Raw genomic sequence first — 12,499 nt, 5'->3', positions numbered from 1 at the left:
TTTTTCCTTATAATGCGTTTATGGAGTAGCTCCTGCTGTTTGTAGGAATATGTTTGATAACATTGCACAAGCTGTATTAACTGACTGTATCGTGGCATCAAAATGTGTTTTGTTAAAATTATTAATGAGTGATGCAATGTGTAATGCTTCATAAAAGTAATACCTAGAGTCGCTGTCCCATACAAAAGTAAAATCATTGCTATGTCTATCTTGATTAAGTTTTATACTAGTATCTACATTATTTAAGTAGGCGTTAATTTGTGACTGAAATTCAGTTTGGCAATTATCTGATATAGAAATGTTAAGTGGGTGAACCTTAAAAAATAGAATTTTGCTAAATAAGTTAGTACTGACGATACTGTAGTCCACAGTACTGCTGCCATGCCTTTGGTGACAGGTGAATTTTCCAATACTGTCTCCAATACATCTACCATTCAGAATTACCATATCGGTGGCCATGCACAGATCTAAAAGTTGGTCACCATCATAATTTTTAATTGAAATATCCTGTGAATTTCGGTTTTTGAATGCAATATCTGCATTTGATAAATGATAGTCATCTTGTTCATAAATTGTTATTAGTATGTGCATTGAAATCTCCAGTGAGAATAATTGCCCCCTTTTTTGAAAATTTAGCAAAATCTTTTTCCAACAGCTGAAACTGGTTTGATTCTTTCCAGCTAAAAATACTTGACCCTTGTGGACTAAAATATAGGGTACAAATAAAGATATCATCATCTAAGTTAAAAAAGTTACTATCTAAACGAACCCAAATAAAATCTTCAGAACTACTTTCCATCTGCGTAATACCAGCACTAAAAATATCTCTAAAATAAAATGCAACTCCTCCAGAGGATGAGCGTGCCTTAAATTTCTATGTTGTTTGGTTCTAGCCGAACGAAAATAACTGTATTTTGAAATATTAATATTTGAGTCAACTCTTGTTTTTGTCTCTACTAGACTTAAAAAATCAAACCTTTCTAAACTACTTAAAAAACTGCTATCTCTAACTTTCTGTTCTAAATTTCCATAAATATTCCATGTAGAAAATTTCAGTGTAGTTCTCGCTATTGAGGAACACATCATGTCAAGAGTTCAAAAGTAGTGACAGTGAAGTTAAGTATTGTGACGTAAAGATACCTGATTCAAGGTCCTCGCATATCTAAAGGACGGATGTCAATGATGTATTCAATTGTTGATAAAATTCAATATGTTCGTCAAAAACTCCCTCACGAGGTGCTTTCCTTTATCATTATTGCTGTTGCTGTTGTTATTGTTGTTTGAATTGTACTTGTAATTCAAGGAGCCATTAGTGTTATACACTCTCCCTTGATCAGTGTATTTCTTTGGAATATGTGCTCTTCTCCAAACCTTGGATTTGGCTGATTGTATACCCATCTGTGTCAGAATAACTTTGTAGATGCTTCTCTTCATGTTTGCCACTAGGAAAGCAGTGCCTTTGTAATTTGGAGGTACTTCATCTTCAAACAACTCCAATCTAATATTATTCACTCTGTCTTGGAAATTGTTTTGTATGAAGTGTAGGTTTTGTGAATTGTCACTCATGAAATGGAGAGTGTCATTAAATTCACTGCTGGCGTGATTGAAGGCATCATTGCCTAACCTTGGTAAAATGCTTGATATAAACACTTTACTTTTTGGATAGATTGCTCTAGTTGTGTCGATTAGATCTTTATACTTCTTTTGGCACATGTCATGTGGTGTCCCGTTTGCAATGTTATTTGATCCAATGTGCAGCACAATGTTTTGTGGGTCTTTTAGTTTGGCAGCCTTGATGAAATCATGGGCATCATCTATTCCTTTTCCATGAAGTGTTTTCACAAACGTCTTTCTGATTGTTGAAAATTTCTGTGGTATTTAATGGTCGAATCACCTATAATTACCGTGTTGAAGCTCCCTTTCCTGGAATAAGCCAAAGAGTCTGAATGGGCTGGCCCAATTGATGTGTACTGTGTTGTGTTTGTACTCCCTCTGTTTACAGCTGAGGATGGTGTGGATATGCCTTTCATTACACTCTGCTCTGTGGACAATGATGATGAACTACCTGCGTGTTCACTGAAGCCAATAGGGTTCACATCATCTAAGATCTCATAGTAATTACTGACTGGAATATTAGCAGTAACTCTATCATCTGTGTCATCTGATGGAGTTCGGATCTCAATTGAGCTCCATATTTTGCGAGTGACTTTTCTCTTCACCACAATTCAGTTTTATTGTTTGAGTTGAGACATCAACATTGTCTCTTTTCTTCTGTATATTTTCATTGACAGTGGCCTTCAAGATGTCAAGAATAGTGTTCTGGGTCTCCTGTATTTTCATAATGTTCTTTTTTATAGTATCTAAGCAATCAGTCACGCAACTATATACAGTTAATTAGTTTCTTTTGGCAGGCCATGCGTTGACAAAGGTCCAGTGTGGTTATATCTCTGAATATAACAACTACGTCTACATAACGCAAAATGATACCTCAAATTTGTGTCCGCTGATATTTCGCTGCATTGGTGGCAAATGAAAGCAAACGGTTTCGTGACGCCCATCAGCGTCACAAATCAGATCTGCTACTGTATACCATGGAGGTCAGGGGAGAACGATTTGATTTCGGGGGGGGGGGGGTATGGAGGAAGTGGGTATGGGAGCAAATTTTATTTTCCTGTCAGAGTGACAGCATCAATTTTTTTTTCCAAATAGAGTAGCAGTGCAAATTTTTTTTTTATTGGTCATCAAGTTTGTAATGCGTTGTATATAAGGGAGTCGTCATTATTTACAGCCTGAAACTCCGAAATTTCGAGTGCCCCTCCCCTTGCCAACCATGATGAATTTGAGTAACCTCCCTCTCTAACTCTGAAATTTTGACTGATCCCTCCCACTTAGAAAAGTTTAATACCAATACATGTAATTGTAAACTTTACAAAATACAGCAACAGTAAAGACCTTTCAAATCCTGATGTACCCTGCTAGACTATCATCAGTTATCTCATGATGGTTCAAAAAATAGCGCCAATGGCACTTGATCACAACTGGCACATTGTGAAACTACTCTATCTCTGGGTACACCTGTACATGAAATACTGAATGGGTAGGTGCTGCGGGTTTGGAGTTTGTCAGTACATGTACACACACCCACACAATCATATCATACACATACAGACAAACTCAAAGACAGACAATCTCAAACCTATAAGAAGAGTTTTCACTGGCACATATACTCTTGCCCATATAGGAGTTTGAATGGGTTAGCTCTACATACTGACATAGAGGAGAAGTTGATTGTGCCTGCACTTCAAATGTTAAAGAATAGCCACCTGGTATTTGTAGCTGACAGCTGGGGAAAAAGTGACATGGGACAAGTATGGATTTTAACTGTAAACAAATTTTATTCAATATATAAACCCTGAACAGTATTAAAAAATCAAGCAGGTAGTATTTTGTAAAAAATACCGTCAAGGACAGTATGCTCACATTCAGTTTGAATTGGTCTATTCAAGAAATATTTAAACCAGGAAAAACAAGAATGACAAAAGCAAATAAGGTCTGAAAGGTAGGTACTCGAGGTCATCTTTGGAAACATGCATATCGACTTCTATAGCAATGGGACAAGCAGATCCTAAACGCATCAGCAAATGTCAACAACAAAAAATAGACAGAGACGGCTTGATAAAAAGAAAAGGTGGGAGTGGTAAAAAAAATGTACAGGGATCTGGTAAAAAAGTAATGCTGCCTCATCAATCTTCTAGACCCTACCCCCTCCTGAATATCAAATGTTCCATCCCTTGGTATTACATAAAGATAGATGACAGGAAATGTATTTACAACCCTGGGAATTTTTAATTACAATGGATGAGTGTTATCATTCTAATGTAAACAGCACTTAAGTTAGTTACAGATAGTGAAATGCCTTCCACTGTGGGCGGTGATTACAACATCTGGAATTATCCTGGATCCAAATTTCTCATCAGTTCTTGTATGTCTTACATAGAGTAGTTGCAAAAATTAGTCCGCAATGAAAAAATTTACCTCAGCTTTGTTTTCTTAATCAAATTTTCCTACAAATTGATACCAAATATGACAAAATTATGTTCACAGCCTTCGAAACTGTCTCATAGTATATCCTGGGTTGGTATAGGTCATTTAAGGTCACAAACTGAGAAAATTACCTGAACTATACAAATGTGGGGGGTTCCCATCACTTTGAGCAGAAAATTTATCTAATAACATCCCTCGGGACTTTATACCAAATTATAAAGCTATCAAACAAGTTATTTTGAGAACAAGTTTTCTTGACCAAAAATGACAATATTGTCTTTAAAATACAAATTTGTATATTTCAGGACAATTTCCACAAATCTAACTATTGTCATCTCTGTACATCTGTGTACCAAATATAAAAGCTGCCTGTCCAGGGGTTTTAAAAAGAAAATACTGTTTAAGATTTTTTGACCAAAAATGACAAAATTGCTCCAAAATAGTAATTTTTCAAATTTTGTCATAATTTCAACAAATTAGAAGAGTAACACCTGCACAAAGATCCAACCCAAATTTGAAAGCGATTGGGCTGGCAGTTTCAGAGAAGAATTTTACTGAAAATGAGAAAAATCACCAAAAAATTCAGCAAATATACAAAATTAAAGATATCTTCACAATATTCATAAAACTGTATAAGGTTCACCTAAGGTACTTGCACACAAATTTTCAAAGCAATCAAAACAGCCGTTCTAGAGTTATTAATTCTTGACCATTTTCACATTTTGTAAGCTCATTTGCATAATTTTGGCAATGCAGACTTCATTTGAACAAAATCTCATCTACCGGTATAGCCCAGGATGCATCCACACACCAAATACCAAGCCAGTGTTCGAAATAATCGGTGGCAATGGTGGCATTTGCCACCAAAAACTGTCAATCTGCCACCAAAATTTTTTTCTTGTGGTATTTTTCTGCCACTAAATTTTGGGTCATCATGTCATCGATCCTACGGCTGGAATGAAGGAACACTGAAGGGACACGCGTTGTCTGACGGCGGAAAACTTATTAGCAAAAAAAACCAAACTAATTGCGACATTTTGGCATGAATGAAAACATAGCGTGAATCCAAACTTGTGATTGGCTAATCTCCATATCGATGACAGCAGCATTTGTACACTTGACATGTTGTTGCCCTCTGTGATAGCCGCATATGCAGTCATACGGCACAAGATAAAAGCATGTTGTGACATTTTGAAAACAAAGCCAAACTGCACCCTGCATGAATAATAAATACTTGCAATTCATTAGTCAGCACAGGTCTCAAAAATTCCTATGGCCCGACGACCGTGGCTAGTGAATTTTGCATTCGGGCAGGTAAAATCAATATGCTTCCCGTCCGGCGGGCAAGTGCACCAGCGGTTCTATTTTTTACATCCATGCATTAACTAAGCTCTGGACAATTCAAGCTTGAAAACGTAACATATTTCATTAGGTCTGTACACGCCTACAATCATTGTAAGTCCTTCAACTCTCAGAAGTTTTTTTCTGAAAACCCTTGAAAATCCGCCCGAAATCGCAAAATGATCGTTCTTGCTGTTGTAAAACACAAAAAGTCGTAAAAATAGAGTTTTGCGACATGTTCTCTCCGACGACACGGAGTGAACTCACTGTTTTGTATGTGTGCCGTAAAGTGGTCTGCTCCTGACAGTGGTAGCCATTCTCTTTGTGCAAGTGTATGAGTCGTATTACAGTCGCTCGACTTCACGCGATAGTGTAATTGCACCATGTGCTTGGTAAATGGATGTAAACTTATTCGAAGCCATGGCTCTCGGCAATGCTTACTGTTCAACGCAAATCAACCCCCAGTTGAAAAAGTACAAGTTCACATCATAGTCGAAACGGGCTCAGTCGACCAAGGAGCGTGCAAGGAGGCCACATATTGCAGCTACGTATTGCGTGAGATGCAGACAGTTTCAAATTACGTGACCTTGGTTGTTAGGGATTGGCTCTCACTTAGAGAAACGAAACTTGAATCTGCTCTCTGGACGAATACATTTATCAAAATAAAACTTTGAAGGCCTGCTGTGCTCAGTGAGCAAACATGTAAACAGGTAAAAGGGTTGCAGATGTACATGTGCGTATGCATTGGCAGATAAACACTAGCAGAGCAGTTGTTTGTGATCTCAGCTTGATAATAAAGAGCAGCAGCTAGCCATGCACATTGTAAATCACACAATCTTATTAATCTTATGCAAACATTTTAATTTGGATTAGGTTGTGGAAAAATTCCAAATTCAAATATGTTTTCTAGATGGCCAAATCTACAGAAAAGACAAAAGTATTCTTATATTTCTTCTGCGACATTTCAGATTTGGTAATATTCCTTCATTTTAACAAGATGTAGTTCATGTTTGAATCTGTTCTTTCACTCTTTGAATTCATTTCATATGGCCAAACTCTTGCTCTCCGTTACAAATTACTGGTACAGTTATTAGAAATTTAGGGCAAGTAATTTTCCTCTCGGGCATGTAAAACTGCAATTCACGTGTCCCACAGTTAGTAAGTTTGAAAAAAAAAATGTTGAGGCCTGCAGTATGAGCTGACTTTTTGTGACGTGTACTCACCATATTTTCAAGAATTTATAAATTAGAATGAGTATGTGGCAATGACAAAATGTTTTATTATACCGATCACATGATGTGTTAAACTGCCACCAGATTTTTCATAATTGCCACCTGATTTTATATCCGGTGGCCAACTTTTGCCACAAGAAATAAAAAAGTATTTCTATCCCTGCAAGCTGAAACGTGCAGTGGTTTGCGTGTTTTTTATGTTGACGGACATACTGTACGTACGTATGTACATACATACATACATACATACATACATACATACATACTGTCTCGGGACCTCCAGTGTCCCATTGTTGTGTAATATATAACAAGTGTGCCATGAACTTCGATGGATACACTAATATCAAACAGCCATAGCTGTAAACTGGCGCAAAATGGTTTGATCCATGCAGAAGCTTGCATAGGGAGATCAAATGGAGATAGCACAGCAGGCACAGTGTATGTTTTCTGACCAAAGTACCTGGGAGTTTTCCAAGGGATATTGGAAGATTGGAGGGAAAGTGATAGGGACTTATCAAAGTTGGTCTGCGGTTCATTTGTGTGCTGTTGTAAGAGTCCTTTGTTCTCTCACTGAACGGATTGATCACACCATACACGTTTTTTATCCAAATGCACACACAAAACAAAGTCCCGAATTAGCGAATTCCAGCCATTTTCAAACCACAGTGTTTGTCAGTGGGGTAAACAATATTTGCCAAAATTACATTTCCAGGCTAATAGACTATGTTTTAAGAAATCACACGTCCTTATCACAAAATAAAACAATCTTTGTCTTTAAATCAATGCGCCAGTAAACAGGTCCAGCAGCTAGTTATGTCATCAAGTCTGTAATGTTAAGGGTCATAACAAATGTGAGAAATCTAAAACATTAAATATGTTGTTTTTTATCCATTTTATTACCAAAAGCAAATAAAAATCTCTGATACTTTGAATCAGCCATCCTGCATATTTCTAACATTCATCAAAACCTCATTTCTGTTCCACAACTCATCCACAATGCAGGATTGGTGTACATTCCAAAACTACATATATGAAAGACCCCTAAAATCAATTAGTTAAAAGGGGGATTAGAAATTTCCCCAAAATATCTAACCGCTGCTCCGTTTGGCTCCATTTTTCGGAATCGGAACCTTGGAACCGGTCTGAATATCTGTGCAGTCTGTTCAGCGGTTTTTGACTTTTTGTCGTTTACGGAAAATGGACACTGTCCGACAACTTCCAGTTGTGATAATGACCTATGGTCATTATGTTAAAAAATACCGCCAATGGCGCTTGGACATAATGACCGCCTAATTATCGGCATTTATCAATAACCCCATTCACTGTGAATTAGACAGACCACGAAGTCAATGAGCAACATATAGCTGAAAAACTATTTTTCACATTGCAATTTTCAGCCCATTTTTATGAGAAAAGAGACATGTATATGTATATGGAGAAAAAAGCAGAAGACATATATTTGTAAATTGTTTGTTAAGTGACAATCATACCGGTATATGCATCTCTTGAAATTTTGTGGTTATAAGGTATAACAGTAGTGTAAGAATAATGAGGTTAGAATAAGTTAGTAAAGCTTTAAGTTGAGAGTAATTAAGATTACAAAATTATACACTAAGCTGAGGAAATCTGAATGAAATAAATGTTGAAAAGTAGCAAAGTTATGGTCATCTTTTGTCTAATACCTTGTGTAAGTTCATGAACTTTACATAAATCTTGCTATAAATGTGTTGCTAACGGGCAATAACTGTGTTACAGATCATTTGAGAGCAATCCATCCGTGACAGGTTTAATTACTTCTATTTAAAGGAGAGAAACTTCTCAAATAATTTTTTTGCCCTGTAATTTCCTGTGAGAACACATGGACAGATGCTCAGGACTCTATGCTGGTGCTACCTTGATAACTAACCTACAACTTGTAACGGCATTGTCTAACCTGTTTACCCCAATTTCCTGTAGACAGGTCCACACTCACCATTGATAACAATGGGTTTGGGCCATACCATGGTAGTGAAAGACTGTAACATGTGAGGTCGTGGATACTTAATCTCTGGAATGTCAAAGTCTGTATATTGACTCAAGGATGTTTACTTAACAAATGCCTAGGGTCATCTCAAAAGTGAGAATCTAAACTATGAAATTTGTTTTTTTTTATTGCTTTTGATGCGTTAGAAATTGAGCATAGAAATCTCTTATACTTGGAATCAGCCATCCTGCATATTTCTAACATTCATCAAAACCTCATTTCTGTTCCACAAGTCATAAAACAGTCCACAATGCAGGATTGGTGTACAATCCAAAACTACATATATGAAAGACCCCTAAAATCAATTAGTTAAAAAGGGGGGTTAGAAATTTCCCAAAACTATATAACTGCCGCTCCGTTTGGCTCCATTTTTGGGAATCGGAACCTTGGAACCAGTCTGAATATTGGTACCAAATATCAACTCAGTCTGTTCAGCAGTTTTTGACTTTTTGTCGTTTACGGAAAATGGACGACATCTAACACCGGTTGAAACTACCCCTATATCACAACTTCCAGTTGTGATAAAAAGGTGAACCCATCAAAATGAAATTCAAAGTCACAATACAATAAAGATATAAAAGCTCACACAGTATCTTGTTTAATTTGGATGGGTATTATGACAGGGTTTTCACTAGGATATCTGACCAGGCAGGATTTGAAAGTACAGGGCGAGAACACGCGAGAAGCTTTGGGGAAAGTGTCTACCTTGCATGGAAATTTCTAAGATATTGATGTGTGCAATGGTGCAGTCTGGTGCAATCTGAGAGGTGTTTTTTAATTTTTTTACGAAGTGAAACTGTTAGAATACCCCAAGGGGGAGAGCACGAGAGGGGGTTCCCCATCTCGTATTGAAAATTTTGAGAAATTGATATGTTTAATGGTGCAATCTGAGAGGAGTTTCAGTTTATTTTGCACTCGGTAAAACTGTTTGAAAATGACATTGCAATGAACACTGATATTTTTTACATTTTTTGCATGATCAGTGTTTGAGTCACAATATTCAACAACCAAACAATGACAATACAATTTGTGAAAAACAGTTCTGTTTGCCAGAGACTGAAGACAAATGAATATACAGGAATGGAAAATCTGTGACCTTCTTGTGTCATTTCTCCAGCTGCCAGCTTCTAATGAAAAGCGGGAATATGGTATGTTTAACTGTCAAAATGGTCATTGAACTGAGGTAAATTAAAACATGTTTCTGTGATAATAAAGGATGAATTCACAAGTTCAGTTTTTGTCCTAGATCCTGTGAAAATTTTGATAAATTGATGTGCGCCACGGTGCAGTGTAGTGCAATCCAAAAGGTATTTTCAATTTGTCTTTTACCAGTAAAACTGTTAGAAGACCCAAGAAGGGGAAGAGCACGAAAGGGGTGCCCCCCTCTCGCATTGAAAATTTTGAGAAATGGATGTGTGCAATGGTGCAATCTGAGATGTGTTTCAATTTTAATTCGCACAAAAAAATTGAGTAACCCCACCCCCCTTCTTCCTCTCCACATTTTGAAGTTTTCAATTTTTTTAGTGACCCCCTCCCCCCTCACATTCCTCCAAATACATGGCGAGACACCGGTGAATCAATAGTGCTTTGACCCTGGTCATGTGATCTCAGTCCCCGGTAAATCGGTTTGTTGATTGAGTGATTCGTCTTAACGGTGTTTAAGAACCAAAAATGGGGTTCCTTCATCAGTCGCTCTCTTGTTTTGTATCTCCTCCACTTGGTTGTGTGATTATTACGTCATCTTCGTCCTCAAAGAGGAGAAGCCAGATTAGTTTTTTAGAGAGTTCGCCACTATTGACAGACTCTATAGTGAGCAATACAGTGTGTGGTGTCATATTGTAAAGCATCGATGTAAGTTCTCAGGGAAGATGTTATCTTTTGTGGTCAGAGAAACATGGCTCACACATTGTATTTCATTATAATTTTTCATTGTCAACTTGTACATCTTTCTCACATATTTATATTGAGAGAATAATATGTTGGTTTTAACACTAGTTTATTGACTCCTGTCTTGTGTTTTAAATTTTCACAATAGCCTTGTTCACGGTTACAGGTTTGTTACTAAATATAGCTGTACGCGCGCGACATCGGACACGCAGCTTGAAATGCGGACAAATTTTATCAATGTTGCATGCGTGGCTGTTTTTGCAGCTTGTACTCTGAGTCGTGAATATGTTTTTTAGTATTCACTGTTACACTAGCAGTCGCCCACTGAGATGTATTTTCGTCGTTCTTGCATGCGTAATTTTCAAAAGCGTAATCTAAAAATGCGGACAAATATTTATTTTTGCATATTAATGAGAGAACAGTGACGTAAACTGTGAACGGCCCTTTTTACAGAAGTCAAATAGTCCCCTTTAGATAGTGCCTATGCAATTGAGATATTGCAACAGAAATCCTGAAATATGATTTCTTGGGTCAGAAAAGGGAAGGAAACATTGAGTGTACTGAGGTGTAAAGTAGACCTATGTAGTGCATGCTTATATCATAAGTGCTGGGGAAAAAAAGAATTGCTTGTGGTAAAAACATTTGTGCCGCCTATGGCGGCACGCCGTCAAAGAATACATGAGAATAAGGTTTCCAAATTTTGCTAATTTCTGGTGCATTGTGAAATTTTTTTTTTCATTTCTGTCTGTTATGACAATTTTTTTTTCTCAGGCCATGACAGGATCAATTTTTTTTCTTCTATCTCACCTGGTGACAATTTTTTTTTTTCTCAAAATCCTCCATAACCCCCCCCCCCGAAATCAAATGGTTCTCCCCTTACAATCTTCTGGTACCTCCATGAGAATACCGAGGACGTAATATTTACGTCCATGGATTGAATATACACAACAAGATAGCCCATCGCGGGACAGATGTTAAATAAAGACTATATAGATCTCACCTTCATTTCTGCAGTTGATCGACTCGTCTGCGTTTCTGCTTCGATACTGATCGTTCCACGCCTGTCTCTTCGATTGAACTGTGGTTGTCCTGTTGTAATACTTGAAGGTGCAGGCTCCGTAATTTCCGTACTTCGAATCAGATGTGTGTGTTGCTGTTGATGAGAGAAGGACGACGGGCGCGGGGAATTGGACTCATCCGAGTCACGACAATAAACAACACCGCTTTGAGAAACATGTATACTTGGTGCACAGCCCATCATATACGTACTTTCCCACTAACGATCATAGCAAGGTACGCACGCAACCGTTCGGCTTCACAGGGTCGATGTATACTTGGCGATGACAACTGCCAGTTATGCATTTAGTAACACCAACAGTCTTCCAGTGAAAAATGAGAATCAAGCATGGATTTTTGCTGCATGTCACAGGTAGTTAGTTCATCACGTAAAGTCGTAAGTATAAAACACATAGTCTCAGACACTATGCCGCAACATCCCTAAAATTTGCTGGGAGTAATAATACATCGAATTTTGAATAAATACTGACGAAGTAGAACGCGTTGCCGGCTACGAAGTGAAGAGCGGAATCGAACCGGCAGATATGCACTTCGTAAGAATCTTCATGAAACGCTCCGATATAGCGCTGAACGACGGATGGTTTTTTCACATCAGTGCACACAATATCATGAACTTGATGATGTCAGAGCTAAAATTGTTGAGGAACCAATCTTGATCTTCCAATTTGTCATGTGACATCAATGTGACGTAAACTCGCACAGGAACCCCATCGTAATATTAATAATTTTCCAGCATTGAATACGATGTCGTCACTAACCCGTGTGAGAAAAATAACAAACTGACGAATATTCAGAGTGAAAACATAACTAATAATTTATGGAAAGACCGATATGACTATCAGCGAAGGCTTGTTCCCTGCTGAACGTAGTTTCTGTTTGCTGTAAATATTATAAG

The 12,499-nt window shown here is 37.5% G+C and overlaps 1 protein-coding gene across 5 annotated transcripts in view; it reads right to left on the bottom strand.

The window, feature by feature from the left end:
* LOC139122144 (high affinity cAMP-specific and IBMX-insensitive 3',5'-cyclic phosphodiesterase 8B-like) overlaps positions 1 to 12,263 on the bottom strand; it is a 455,871-nt gene extending 443,608 nt beyond the window's left edge. Inside the window, exon 1 of one of the 5 annotated variants that reach the window (XR_011549410.1) lies at positions 11,528 to 12,263. Coding sequence is in view for 4 of the 5 variants with exons in the window: in XM_070687564.1 (XP_070543665.1) it covers positions 11,528 to 11,788 (261 nt within the window). In the remaining variant the exon portion in view is untranslated. The remainder of the gene's footprint in view (positions 1 to 11,527) is intronic. The other 4 variants (XM_070687564.1, XM_070687562.1, XM_070687561.1 and 1 more) reach the window with 4 other exon arrangements.
* Positions 12,264 to 12,499: the final 236 nt, after the last annotated feature.

Source organism: Ptychodera flava, chromosome 21, assembly GCF_041260155.1.
Source record: "Ptychodera flava strain L36383 chromosome 21, AS_Pfla_20210202, whole genome shotgun sequence".
Taxonomy (NCBI): Eukaryota; Metazoa; Hemichordata; class Enteropneusta; family Ptychoderidae; genus Ptychodera; species Ptychodera flava.
This window is presented reverse-complemented; position numbering and strand designations above follow the sequence as displayed.